At 45.1% G+C, this 15101-nt stretch overlaps 1 protein-coding gene across 2 annotated transcripts in view; it reads left to right on the forward strand.

The window, feature by feature from the left end:
• ppp1r9a (protein phosphatase 1, regulatory subunit 9A) overlaps positions 1 to 15101 on the forward strand; it is a 43979-nt gene that overhangs the window by 4611 nt on the left and 24267 nt on the right. For both annotated transcript variants that reach the window (XM_070985092.1, XM_070985093.1), the window contains exons 3-4: positions 10719 to 10851; positions 11533 to 11653. In XM_070985092.1, coding sequence (XP_070841193.1) covers positions 10719 to 10851; positions 11533 to 11653 — 254 coding nt within the window. The remainder of the gene's footprint in view (positions 1 to 10718; positions 10852 to 11532; positions 11654 to 15101) is intronic.

Here is a 15101-nt window from a genome sequence, read left to right on the forward strand (position 1 = left end):
AATGTGTGTCCTTTTTGCTTCTTTCTCTTTTCCTCCCTCTCAGGACTTCTTGAAAACACATTATCTCTCTTAAAAATAGCATCAAATGCAATATACTGCAAATGTAACGTTTTTGATCGCGCATTTAACAAATCATTTTATATATCCAGTGAAAATACCTGTTTTAGATCATTTGAAAAACAGCTTTTGGAAGTCACCGCTGCAAAGCTTGTTGTCCCATTTAGGTCGAACAGGCGGGGAATATGCCCCTCTGTTGTCATCTGTCGCTTCAAAGCTTCTGTTTTCTGAAGCCTTGAAAAGGACTGACGCTCATTCATCATATGGAATATTCAAGAGAGGCACTGCCCCCCCTTACATAGATGCACCAGCACAATTAGACATGCACCCCTCCCACTCCTCCATCATGTGCGCCCCTCCCCTCTGCGCACGAGGAACAAACAGGGGTCTGTCCTTTGTTCATCGATATAGTGGAAGAGACAAAGCTATTTTCTCAGCCCTCTGCCCCGCACGGGTCCAGCTTGACCCCTGTGGGAGGAGACGGCAGAGAAGACCTTGAAAAGCACTGCTGTCTTATAATCTAATACTTTATGTTCCCTCCCCTTCATGTAATATTTCTTCGTAAAGCGGATAAATGATTTCAACATCCCAGCTTTGAAAGCTTAATTGATTTAGAAACCATCATGGCAGTCACAGGGAGAAGATGACGCACAGCCATCTTTTGGCAACATCTGGTAAACATGCACGCTGAATTGTGTTTGAGAAAACCAAAAACAGGTCCAGATGCACAAAAGAAACCATTGTTGTGTTGTGTTTGTAAGTCTAACTTTTAGCCAACTTTAAGCCCCATCATCAGGTCAGAATTTATTTATGTCCAATGTCCACTTGTTTATGACCAGAAATTCACATTAGCCTCAGCTGTACTTTGCATTTATTGCTATTCAGCAAACATTAACATGGCGTCTTGCTAAACTAACATGGTGAACGTCAGCACATTAGAATTGTCATTGTGAGCATGTTAGCTAGCAAATGTTAGCATTTAGCTCAAAGCACCTCTGGTCCTACAGTAAGTCCAGCCTTACAGAGATGCTACCATGTTGCTAACACACATAGAGAACAAGTTTGTCTTGTTCTTTAATGATGATTACTTCCACATCCTTTCACTGAGCTGTAACATCCTGACTGACCCAGTGAGAAGTGACTGCTTTGAACTACCCGAGGCGAAGGCAGCCTGCCCTCCCGGAGGCACTGACCTACAGAAGAGAATCAAATCTCGTGTTCATTCAAGCCACTGGTTGTATCCTTGACATCAGTACCTTCAGTTTGGTTGTTCAGTCATGTTGCTCAGTGGCTGTTCAGAGGCATATAGATTGATGTGGTGCTGAAGCAGAGGCAGTTTTCTATCACACTTTGGATGTTGTGAGTAGTGTGTCCTGCGCAGCTGATATGACATTGAGAGTACAACGTTTGATCTGAATGTATCACATACATCTCAGCCAGTGTTCATTTCCCTCGTGTGGTTTTCAGATATTTCAGCCTTGATCTCAAACAAATCCCAGAAGCTTTTAACCATCTCGTACTTGTTGCAGATTTCTCTCCATGCAGTTTTTTTTTTTCTGTCTTTATTGAACCGCACCCCAGGAGTTTGACAGAAGTCCTCTCCCTTTGCATGCAGTCTGCCGTGTCAGCCTCCTCTTGTTTTCCACTCTCCCTCTCTACGTGAATGGCATTTATATCGTCTTCTTAATAATACTTTTGCTGCCTGTAGAGCAACTGCATTTTCATCAGCGGAGACACCGTGATATCTTAATGGAATTACGCAGATGTGATGAGTGGAGCACCGGTTAAATGGCTACTGAAGTGGCTCTGTAATCAGCCCCTCCACTCTGCATGATGTCTGTTACTGGATCAAAGAGACTGACGTTTTGTCCATTAGATTCTGCTGCTGCACCGTCAGTGGAATGCTGAGTAGCATGGATCTGAGCTCAGAGTCATAATCAATATGATAGATGTGTGTCACTCCTCTTCTCTGTAGCGGTGGTTCTGTAGCTGCAAGACTTTGTACATTTTTAGGAATGCCTTTTACGAGATGTTTTGACAGGTGTGTAGTTCGGCAGCTCAGCGGAGGTGCTTGTGCTCATTCCTTTTATGTGTATTTGTTTTTGGAAAATGTGACATCCTGTATTTAACATTAGTTTGGTACAGTGATATGTGGTCACATAAGTGACACTTGCCTAAGACCAGGGGCTTGAGTAGCTATTTATTGATATTATTTCATATTTAACTATTGAAGTTGTTTATTTGGCACTAATTTACTGCACTGAATAAACAAAGTAACTTCTAACTAAGTGCAGAGGGCTTTAAATTTGAGCCTTTACACATTTTTACTTACATTTGTACCCCCAGTCTGCCCCTGTTCCCATTCAAAAGTTCCCTGCCTCAGACTGATGTCTCCATGTTTGCAGATTAGATCTCACCACAAACATTTGCTTGCAAAGCCAACCGACACACATTTTTCTTGTATTCTTGCCGTATGCAGGTTTGCATCTCAGGCTGCAGTACCAAAGCCATTCAGAGGCTCATCTTGTACTTAAGTGAAGCATGAAAGAACATAAAGACAAAGTCGCTGATGCTTAGAAACAGAGAAAATGCCAACTAGCATCCTCCCAGTGCCATTCCACAGACGGTTATTTATTTGGAACATGTGGGAGCTCATCTGACTGCCTTAATGCAGTGCATGGCAACAGAGACTCTGAGCTTTTTGTCAGAGTGTACCTGTCCTCACTGCTGTATATGACTGTTCAGCTGTGATTACATACATGCATCAGCAGTAAACATCTGTGAGATTCGAACATCATCCTTATCTGGAGCACCACTTAATACAGTCTTGTGCTTCACAAGCTCAAATGAGATGGCCTCCAGCCAGGAACTTTGCTATCTGACCGTGTTTTCTGATGGAGAGGATTGCTCTACTTTAGGGCAGTCTGTCTTTCTGGTGGATGATGTATGTGTAACGGCATCGCTTGAATTCTGGAACCAATGCCGACATGGACTTTGGCAATGTCATTTTCAAATAGTATTTAGGTCTGCAAAGCATTAGCTCCGTCAATATAGTCTGGTGTTGCAGTGGATGCCTTTTCATATAAAAATCAATTTTGGAAACATGTAAGTCTGCAAAACCGCGACTCAGCATGGAAAAACTGCTGCTAAATGGGCTTTTCCATATTATCTGCATGACAGAACTAACTAACTGTCAGAAAGCTAATAATTCCTACTTTGAGCTTGTCATTGAGGTCATAGTCAGAGGTGGTGTTGTACTGGAGTGCATTGTATTGAAAGGTCTGTCTAATATTCTGCCCATCTGTATGTAAATGGTGTGGACAAAATGTTTGAAACACCTCCCAAAACAATGCAGTCCAGTTCAAACATCAACGCAAACCACAATAATTATATCTCTGGCTACATTGCACAGGTGTCCCTAATGTAGTGGCCAGTGTCTGTCTCTTGCTGCATTCTTCAACACCCAGCCCACCTCCCCTCCGCTCTGCATTCTAGCGTTTTCCCTCTGCCAGCTGAGTGAAGCCGGCTGTCGACTTCCTAATTATGCAATCTGTGGCTGGGCATACAGTAATGGGAGACAACAGGGTTTTGTTGGGAGAGAGATCCAACACTCTGCTACAGCAGCTATACAACAGCTGACATTTTGGTTAGACCAGCAAAAAACAGCGGCTGAGCTCAGGCAGAACGGCAGTCGGGTATTTTGGTTAAGCCTCTTTCGGGGGAGGCTAAATCGGAAATCTTGACTAACAGCTAGACGCATTACAAATCATCCAGCAGTGTAGAAACTTGTGTGATGGCTTTGTATATTATTATGTAGATATTTGAGCCAGAAGGTCGATATAAATCCTGAACTTTATTTATGTAGCAGTAATAAAAAAAAGTGAATAAAAACAGACAAAGAATCGATGTAAGAATAAGATGGACAGCAACACTAGTAAAAATAAGATAGAATAGGAATAAAAATACAAACTAAAAACTAAAACTATCGTATCCTATTGTGTGCTTTTGTGTGATAGTCAAGCTGTGAATGTAAAAGCACATCATCCACACTCGGAGGATTTTTCTCCCTGTCTTACGTCTGACAGGTACCACTACTCCAGACGGTTCTGGGTGTGTGTATTTGTGCGTGTATGTAACTCAGCCACTCCATTATTAATGCAGGAGTGTTTTTGTTTGCTTGTTTCGGTGCCACCTGATCCTCCCTGGGGGATGCATTTTTAATGATCCAGGAAAGGCGAGACGCGGTTTTTGACGCTGGTCAGTTGCCTCACAGTGGACTGCGTCACGAACCGTCATCCCACCCCCATTTCACCCAATCTGGTCCCCTGCTAACGATATCACCAGTGCGCTGCCAGTTTTTTTATTGCAGTGAAAAACTGCACAGAACAGGCTGTCTCACTGACACAGTGTTCGCAGTGTTTGCAAAGCCGGTGCTGAGGAGGGTTCAGACTGCTGCACTGAGCCATGCCCTTGTGTAGAGTGAGTCAGGAACATGATTAAGGTGAATGTACCAACTGTTAGATTGATTTCTGTCTGACAAAACAGCCACTGCTAGTACTTTCTCACATTTGATGAGATCTATGCCACAAGCAGACTTACTCCAGCTCACACAGAGTGGCTATTACGCCGTGTATAAATATGAATAGTGAGTGTGATCCTAAACTCTGCCAAGTCATTGTTGCAGCATAATGTATTACATAGCATAGCAAGTGGGCATTAGAGCATCAACGCTACAACAAGCAATGCTTGTGTTACGTTTGATCCCGGCCTCCCACTCACTGTATATGACCAAGACATGAAATAAAGCAGGGCATTGTCTGCAGCCATTCAGTTGCAGTTGTTTACTACGCTCTACCCTCTGTTTGAAGCCGGTCCCGCTCTCTCTCTCTCTCCCCCTCGCTCTCTGTGTCTCTCGTCCTCTAGTTGGCCAGTGGCTGGGTTTGTTGGTGGGAGTCATGACACCCGGTGGTATCATGTGGACTGAAGTTCTTTCCTGAGGGCAAAAAAAAAGAAAGAAAGGATGAGCTGACAACTGAAAACGCAACTCTGGAATGAAATCTTAATGACATATTTGAAAACGGTGCATCTTGGGACCGTATTTCCCTCGAAGGCCCCCACTTGCAAAAGTGTGTGTGTGTCTACCCTTTTTGCAGAAGCCCCATCTGAAGTTAAAAAAAGAAATGCTGACTTGGCGTTCCCCCACATGTCAAAAGTCAGTGTCACTTCCTCAGATGACGAGGGGTGATGTGCACCAAGATGACAGAGAGGCTGGCCTCGAGCTGACTGTAAAATCCTGTACAGCATCACTCCTCTTTATATAGAACAGGTTACTGAACGTTTCTGTTTGTATCTCTCTTTTCGCACTCTCACATCTTCCCATCTCCACCTCTTTATATCTGTCAGTCTCAGTCTGTTCTTGCGAGACATGAATTTATTTCCGTCATCAGCAACTGTCTCGTCCCCTCAGCATCCAGACTCTTGCTCCAGCACCTGTCAGCTCTCCGGCTCGCCGTTGTGTGCGTTGATGGGTGGCCACAGGTAGAAGCAATGGGATGCAAATGTGCTGAGCTGTCGCAGCAGAGCAGACCGTGTGTGTCTGTGTGTGTGTGTTTGTCTGTGCCAGGCTGTAGTTAATCCACTGCAGGGTTAGCTGGGCTTGTGCCACAGCAGAAGGAACATTTCTCCTAGGTTTTCCAGCGTCTTATTGCCCTGGGCAGCGTCCACTGTCTGCAAGGCGCAGGGCGGGCAGCGGCCCTGGCACCCACACACCGAAGGCCCACTTTAATACCATCAGAAGCAGTTGGCCGGGCCGGGGCGTCATGCCGTGACATCTTAGGCAGGGACTCAAACAACCCTGGAGCAAATTATCCCTAGCCTTGCCTGCTCCTCAGCTTTTCTGTCTTTTTTTTGGTCATTTTCTTTTCTTTATTTCTCTCTTATTGCCTGTTTCACTCTTCAATAGCCTCACTGCCTGCTGCTGCTCTAACCCATGAATCATATGAGTCATTCTGTTGCTCTCTCTCTCAGTGGATATTGCCTCGCATCCTCTGTAAACGCGATCCTTCCTTTTCATTTACTATTCCTCCATTTTCTCCTCATCATAAAGCGGCCCCCATCTCTTCTTGTGTCCTCAGTTGTCCTCTTTTCTCGTCCCCATCCCCCATCCGTGCTTCTCCTTTTACTTCCCCTTCCTCTCCTTCCCAATCAAATCTTATTTCCTTTTTTTACACATTTCTTCCTGAGCCTTACTCTCATGTTTCTGTTCTTTCCTCTCCTCCTCCGTGGGCCCTCGCTTTATCCACGCCCCTCTCTCCCAGCCGCCATCCAGACAGACTGACAGACATTCTTTGGCTGAGGAGTTGTCATCTAGCACCATAGGCAGTGAGATGAATCTTGATTCAGGACTTGGCATACTCATGTATGCATGCATGTACCTGCAGTGAAACTTCAGCCGGCTGTGCACACAAAGCCTGCATGCATACTCAGATTGTTATCACTCAAATACCTGATGTGCATTGTTTGCAATACATACTCAAGCAGCCATATACAAATACAGGGAGCCCTTATGAGAGGGCTCAGCTTTAATCAAGTCAGTGGCTGAGGGCAGGCATTTGTAGATTCACAGCTGCTGCTGCTGCAACAGCCTCCACAAATGACAGTAAAACCGCATTTCATTTCCACAGTCAAACCAAACTCCCTCCATCCTCCTGCGAGGTTTGGAGATCAGATAACAAGACTGCCAGTCTGCGGATGCCCGAGCAGAACCGCTGTCCGCACTTGTGCCAGTAACTCCATTGTAAGGGTTTTGATCACTGACAAAACAATGTGTGTTTGGTGTCAGAGGCATCGATCAGCGTGTTTGGATGAAAGATGGGAGGAAGCGGAGGAAGAGGAGGAGAGATACTGGCTGGTACAGTTAGGAACGACAAAATGAGAGAGAGGAGCGGTAGATATTATCACAGCATGTATGTTAGATGTCAGTGAAAGAGATGTGCCTTCATCTGTACCCTGTGTGTGTGTATCAGTGTGTGGGTGGATCAGGAGTGATATTACACTGAAAGAGCTGCTGCAAGATGATGAGTGTATTTACTGGCTCCCATCTTAAAAGGATGCCCCGATTCCTACATGTATTACCATTATAGAAACCTCATACATAAGTTTGCCATTTACATTTCTGCCTTAAAATTAGCTCCAAGCATCATCACCCCATAGCCCATAAAACTATTTAAAACCCTCTTTTATGATTTTAAATCTGTGTGGCCATCCGTCTGAATATAATACACTTTTATATCAGTTCTAAAAATCCGACTTTTCCTTGGCTCAAGCTCCTTTCATTCAAAGTAGTGCGTCAAACTTCAAAGGAAGTGCAGGCGGCGAAGAGGAATATATTGACATGTAAATGGTTGTGTGTTGTGTTTAATCCTCCAAAAGACTATTCTAATTTGAGTCCAGAGGGGCAGCGCATGGGGAGACGGCCCATTATCCTCCAGCCTGCTTCCACATTTAGTGGTTGTCCTCGTGTGCTGCCTCTTAGAGTTAGAGTTCAGCAAAGTGGCCTGCCTCAACACACACTGACTGTGTTCAGAAGTGGGATATTTGCAGGTGTTTGTCATATCACACAGACATTAAAGCAGATAAGGGTGAAATGCTCTGACATTGTTGTTTCCTATGCATCACTTTATTGGATTATGTGGGTAAACGTGTTGATACACTTCATATTAGGTTTGATGGAGCTGTCGAGATTGATTTTACCTCCTGAGTCATTCCCTACATGGAGACAGTGCTTCATGGTGCTTGAGTGTGCTCACAATGGCCATTCTTGCATGTTTAATCTTCACCATGTTTACGTTCTTATTTTAGAGTGAAAGCACGCTAAATTGTACTAAACACAAACAATTGTTGCGATGTTTTAGTAAAAACCAAAATGTCAACTTCATCTTGATGCTCAGCTAAAAGTTAGTGGATCATTAAAGCCAGTAGGATTCATCCTGTAGGAAACATGAACGCATGAATCAAATTTCATGTCAGTCCATCTCACAGACGCTGAGGTATTTCAGTCTGGACCGAAGCGGTGGGACGGCCGACAGACCAGCCATGTCATTCCTAGAGTCATGCAGACAATGATGGCCAAAAAATTTCCATGAAAGACAGATGTATATTTATATACAGGTTATAGGTCAGCGTTGTTGGAGTAAAGCCATTGTACATGTGAGGTTAGGCCACGCTGTCTGCTCCACAGCTGTCAGATTTGTGGTCGCCAGATGCAGGCCTGGTCGGGCCATTTTTCAGCTTCCCATAGCAAAAGCAAGCAGCAGGCAGCAGTGTCCTACCGTGCCGTCAAGGTTAAATTCAGTCTCACACATTACTCCACCGTCCCTTTTTTGCCTTATCTGTGATCAGAGAACAGGAAGATGTTATACGCCCTATCGAAGGGGAGGAATGTAAAAATGTTGTTAGACCTAAAAATCAGTCTGCACTTCATATTTCAGCCAGCTCTTCATCCTCTTTTTATCCTTTTTTTAAGAAGGGTAATTCATGAGCTGAGCTCTTTCTTTTGGCGCCTTAATAGTTGACCAAATTGACTGAACGTGACCTTTCCTCATGGGGAAAGCATTGTGCAGATATGTACCAGACGCTTCCGAGCCAGACAGCCTTCACGTTTCTTTATCTTGTGGGTAAATGCTTTCCATTTGAAGGTGCAGCCTGTCTCTCTTTCAGCCAACCTTTTCTTATTTCCCCTGTGCATGCTCTTTTATTTATCTTGTCACTCCCTCTCTCGGTCACTGTTGTCCATCCTTTGCCTTCTCCGTTCTTTCTTCTTTTTTTTTGAAGTGCCTCTCCTGCCCTTTTCTTATCTATCTCCATCACTGTGCCTCCTCTGTCTCTTCTTCTCTTGCCTTCTCTCATGGATTCACCCTCGTCTGTTCTCATCCTTCCTCATGACCCCCCTCTCCTCTCTCTCTCTCTCTCTCTCTCCCTCTGACTGGCCACATGCTTATGCGTTTGTAGATAGCACATAGTGACAGAGAGAGGCCATTAGAGAGTGTACTGACTGCCAGTGGTAGCATCGTGTCCAGGACATTCAGGACAGTGCAAGTGCTGGTGTTAGCATCCGTCAGCAGTGTGTGTTTGTGTGTGTGCGCGTGTGTGGAGGAAGAACGATGTTTGTGTGCCTGCATATTTTCTTTTCTATTTCTTTAATGCTTCGCAAAACATTATGTACACATATGTGTGTGGATGTGTGTGCTTGTGCGTGAGTGCATCTGTGTGCGAGCGTGCGAGCGTTCATAATGCAGGGCTGTTGATCACACTGAATGATTGATGACAGCAAGGTCATGGATAGAGCTCACGCAGGCTCACACAGGGGAAAGAATAAAAACCAAGGCTGGCAGCGTCACGCTACATGCGTGTGCCCAAGCTGTGTGTACAACCAGCACAGTGTCTTAGCCATCGAGCCTGTTATTTATTTATTTACTGCAGTTTGTTGCGCTGTTGTCATGTGGTGAGATATTAGTCAACGCCACGCTCCATCCACCGCAGTGTAAAAAATGTGGAACTAAAAGCACAGAATATCTTGACTGACGTTTTTCCTGTTTTTTTTTAGTTTTGAACTTGTTCGCCCATTATTGTGTTTGTCCTCACACAGTTGAGATCTTCTATTTTCTGCACACACACACACACACACACACACACACATGCCAAGTGACAAACATAAATCTGGCTTTAGGCTTTAATCAATACATGTGATGTGACATGACGCCTTATTGATCTCTACTGAGAATACGTTTCCTCTTTCACTCAATGCAGAGAGGTCAGAGCACTGAGATGAAGTGACTGTGGGAGCGAGGTGTTGCATCCTCGGTGCATGCAGCGCATGTTTGTTTCCCTCGTCTACTGTTGTTCTGATTCATGTGATCCCAGCATACAGTTTGATGGCGACTGACGTCATCAAGCTAGATGTGTGATATCCTTCCCACAACTCCTTGCCTGTCGGAGACAGTGCCATGTGGCAAATGTTGCGCGTTTCTCAGATTTTAAGAATAGCAGCTGCAATCAGTGTGGGTCTGCAGGTGTCTGTCTGACTGAGAGACGCACAGACAGCCCAGATGACGCTTATATCATCGTCCCGGATGTTTACGTATCCATGTAAACACTTTTCATACCCATGCATTCGATTGTCAGCCAGCGTTCTGCAGAACGCCGCACTACAGACGTGACAAGAGCATGCACGTTCAGGCCTTCTTGTGCGCAGCTCCGTCACCTCCTCCCCTTCCTCTTCGGTGCAGAGATCAGTGGGAGCGCTCGGCCGGGATGAGATGTGAAGTGACGGCTGACTCTTGCCGTGGAGGAGAGGTTCCTACTTGGACCACGCAGAGTAGAAGAGGAGAAAGGTCTCTCCCGTCTCCATCACCGCAATATGTTTATCTACGCTCCGGATTCCTGTTGTTAATGGGCTGATTTGTGGTTGCAGTTGTGGCTTTGTTCTCAGGGTCTTTATGTACCACCTTGTTGTGTGGATAATGAATGGGTTGGGAAGACAAAAGGTCTTATTTACTTCCACCCATATTCATGAACGCCACCTCTCTGCAACAGCAACCAACTGCTATGTTTGATTTTGTGCGCCCACTCCTAGTGTTAACTCCGAGTGTTTCCCTCTCCAGGTGTTCAACACCTACTCCAACGAGGACTACGACCGACGTAACGAAGAGGTGGATCCTGTGGCCTCCTCCGCAGAGTACGAGCTGGAGAAGAGGGTGGAGAAACTGGAGCTCTTCCCTGTGGAGCTGGAGAAAGGTGGGAAAGAAAGTCTTGAGACGAGGTGGTGGATCCTGTAGACAGAATCACCCACATACGCATACGGGATGTCGCCTTTTTTCTTTTTTTTTTAATTAAAAGTGTTATATTTCTACTTTACTTTTTTCTATCCATGTTGTTTATTTACAGCACAGTTGCAGTTCTCTGCAAATCTGCTTAGATCCCATTATTAGACATTGTAGTGCACAGTCTGTCCTAATTCCCCAGCATGAGCTACAAAGAGGTGATATTTCATCTTCTTCACTTATCTCTTGTCCTGTTGAGGTTTTCCGATGTTGAAATCCAGTAATGCCAAGGACCCAAAATAGACATCGTACGGTTTCACCATCCACTCCGCGTTATGTAACGGGGGTGGGTGCTACGCTGCTACACTGGAAGGGAATTTCCCATCCAGCGCATTTCCTATTTATGTCAAGGCCACCATGACCGGCAGCAAATGTCTTCTCCATTAATAAATCAATTGTTCTTCTGTTTTAGTGTATTCATCCATCCATTTTTCCATGTATCCCTCAGTTCACCTGACATCATTTTATAAGCAGCCATTTTAGGTTGTTGGAAAGCGAGGAAATGGTGGCGCTTACCACTGCGGTGCTCCGCCACACTCTTGTGGAGACCGCAACACACACTCCTAACTGCTGCACGGGGTCTGTATGCTTCCAGATGACGACGGCCTGGGGATCAGTATCATCGGGATGGGCGTTGGCGCCGACGCGGGCCTGGAGAAACTGGGCATCTTCGTCAAGACCGTCATCGAGGGCGGAGCTGCTGAGAGAGACGGCAGGTGAGAGCTGCTCACCTGTTGGATCTCATGCACATGACTCAGCGATCACTGCGTCTGGAGACACGTTACAGCAAATGAAAGCTCAGCGTGCGCACCAAAGATGCACCGACCACTTACAAAAACACACAGCAATTAATCAGCTGTTTTGTTTCCATTCACCCACCACTCACTTCTCTCCCTCTCTCACACACACACACACACAGCCCCACACACACAGTCACACTCTGTCCCTGTCAGATTTAGCAGCAGGGTTTCGGATTAGATCCTCTGGGAGAGGCGCAGTCTGGGACATAAAGTCTCACACAGGACTGTGCAGCATGTAGGTGTGTGTCCGTGTGTGTGTGTTGTGTGACAGAGACATTGCGTTCCAGTGTATTGGGTCTGTTGTTTTTTGTGTCAGTTTGCAGAAAAAAAAAAAAAAAAAAAAGACAGGCTTCCATATTCACAGTGTGTATGGATGTGTGTGTCTGTGTGTTGTTGCTGGGGAGAAACTGTGTTTGCGTTGTTGTGTGTCTTTGTGCATTATAAAGCATGAACAGTGCAGAGTAAGCACTGAGCCAGAGGTAGAGGAGGAGATGACAGCTTCCCAGCAGGCGAGCGGTGGTTTTTCTGCCTCTGAACCACCAGCTTCTACCTATTAGTGTCTCTGTGTGGTTCAGGTTCCCCATAAACAGATTAAAAACCCGATAGGCGCTTCCATTTCACGCACTACGCCAGCAGTAAGTACTGTAAGCTCCGCATACACACTGGGAGCCCGAGTGCACCGGGGTTGTTTGCGGTAGGTGTGTTTCCTTTTGGGGATTAATTTCTTTTCTTTTATGTAGCAGCCAGGGCTGGCATTTTCAGGAATACATGAGAGTGAGATTAGTTAAAACGTAGCGAGCGGAGAGGCGGGGGAGAGGAGCAGCGAACGAGCGAGGGAAAGAAGCAGCTTGTTCGAAAGTGACAGAAGTTGATCCTGCTCTAAGATGACAGTTGCACTCTCATTTCCTTCAGTGAGTGGGGGGGGGGGTGAGTATGAAAAGTTGAAAAGATCAGAGGAGCGCTGCGCTAAAGCTCGAGTTCAGTTCATTTGTGAGCCTGTAGATTTGAGCCTTTTTTCATTTATTTAACCCGAGCAACAATTTACATGTTACTGGTTCTGTTCTCAATAATCTGTTCAATCTAGTTGCTGTTTTAGAGATAAATAATCACAAAATAAAGAAAAGATGCAGCTTGCTTATATTTTTAGCCACACTAGCAGCATGATTCCAGGCATGAGTGTCGGTCTGTCCACTCCTTTGGTCCAGTAATCTACAGCGGTGAACATGGTAAACATCTGCTAAACATCAGCATGTTAGCATCGTCATTGTGTGCATGTTACCACACTGACATTAGCATTTATCTCAAAGTACCGCTGCGCTGCATGTACACCTCATGCAGCCTCACAGAGCTGCTAGCGTGACTGTAGACCCTCAGTCTGGTTTTGTTTTAGTCTGCACATTTTTTATTTAAACTGCACGTCCGCACTCAATATGGAGCACAAAAATGTATAGAATTAACACTGACGATGACAATCCTACATAATCTACTGAAAGCCTGGTTTAAAAGGAAACAAAGGCAACAAACATCTTTAAAAGATTTATGCAAAATAATGACTGAATGCATAAACTCTTAGACATTAGATACAGATATTGATATGATGACTGATATGGAGATTTGCAAGAACATGTTTGTGTTCTTTAAGCCACTCATCCAATGACACTGCACGTTTATATGAAAAACAGTTGAAGTGTGTCTTGTGTGAAACACTGAAGGCAGGCTGGTGTGATCACACAGAGTAAAACCCCTCTGATGCAGATAGCAGTGTTGCTGTCCCAGCATTGCTCTCACTGATGTTCACTATTCAGACTTACTGCGAAAACATCCCATTTACAATTCAGTCAGTTTCAACTTTGATCCCATTTGCTGCTGACCTTTCTGCGAACAGCGGGAGACAGAGGACAAACTTCTTCTGGGCTCCTTTTAAAAATGTTTTGATAGTTTAATGCAGTGTGCAAACATATACTGCACCGTTGGTACCTCCAGTACTGTAGATGATGGAAACAGTTTTTTGTGAACCTGCGGTTCTGCCTGTGTGCTGGTGACGGATTTCACAGTAGACCTTCATCACAATATGATCTAAATTAACTGGAGACTTAAGATATTAGCAAGTACAGGATAACGTGTACACATGAATTCACCCCCCAAGTGCCATCTCACACACACTCAGGGGAGGACACAGTAGCCAGAATGTAATTTCCTTCCGTCATTACCTTTTCCAGCTAGTGGGCTCTCTCTCTTTTGCTGAGTCGGGCTTAATGGTCTGAAGCACACGCGCACATTAACAGGCGGACAGATAGATGGGCTTGGCTGTTGCTCACTGTATTGTCTGCTGCAGATGACCCTAGGTGTGTGTGTGTGTGCTGGTGTGAGGAGGAGGCTATGAGATAGAGGTGTGTATTGCTTTATTTGCATGAACTGTCATCTTCCTTCGTCGTCTGCTTTCTTTCCCGCTGCCTTCGCTCAGCAGCTGTTCGTCAGCCACACAAAGCCGAACTGAGACATTATACGGCGTGAAGGTCAGGAAAGCGTCTGAGCTGCTGACGGACCAGCTCGCTCTCTGTCTACCTCTCGGGCTCTGTACATCCTGATGACCGCTCTGGCTGATACGTTGGGTGTTGGGGTCACGTTAAATCATGCGACGCAGCTGCTCTATATTGTGACAGGACGTGGCAGGACACTGGTTACCGCAGCCATCAGAGAGCACGGCTTGATTTTGATCTTGACTTTGAAAGAAATTTGTTCAACAGACGTGTTGCTGTAAGGAAAGACGGTTGAGTTAGGGATTGTAGGTGTTTTTGGAAGCATTCTAGGGACTAAATAAAGATGATCTCAGCTTCTGCTGCACTGACTTTGACCACTCTATAATTATGCAATCTCTTGCGAGTCCCTGGAGTTTACGAATGTGTAACAATAAACATCCCTAAAATAGGCTGAAATTGAATCCTTCCCTTTTTATTTTAATTTCCAAAAACTGGACCCTGTATGGCTCCATCATGCAAATCAAGTAAAAATGAGTGGCGAGGCTTTCAGCATTCATAAAATTTTGCGCCGACTTGTTTGAATGCCTTCCATTATATTGAGAAATTATGCTTAAGGCAGACAGTTTGTCTCAAGGTTCAGGATGAATGGAAGCTGTGACGGTGCATGTGCAGTGATCACTGTCATCACTTTCCCGTCTCCAGAGCAGTTGCGCTGGTTTTATCACAGCATTTTATATCATGTGACGAATGGATTAGAGTGGAACTGAATTCTCTGTGTTCGCAGATATTGAAGCGATTGGTCCTACAATTCTGCAGGCTTCTTGCATGTTGTCATTACTCTGACCAAAGAGAAGCAGGCCTCCACGGTGCAGACCACAGCGGTT

The sequence above is a fragment of the Chaetodon trifascialis genome, chromosome 17 (assembly GCF_039877785.1).
Source record: "Chaetodon trifascialis isolate fChaTrf1 chromosome 17, fChaTrf1.hap1, whole genome shotgun sequence".
Classification (NCBI taxonomy): domain Eukaryota; kingdom Metazoa; phylum Chordata; class Actinopteri; order Chaetodontiformes; family Chaetodontidae; genus Chaetodon; species Chaetodon trifascialis.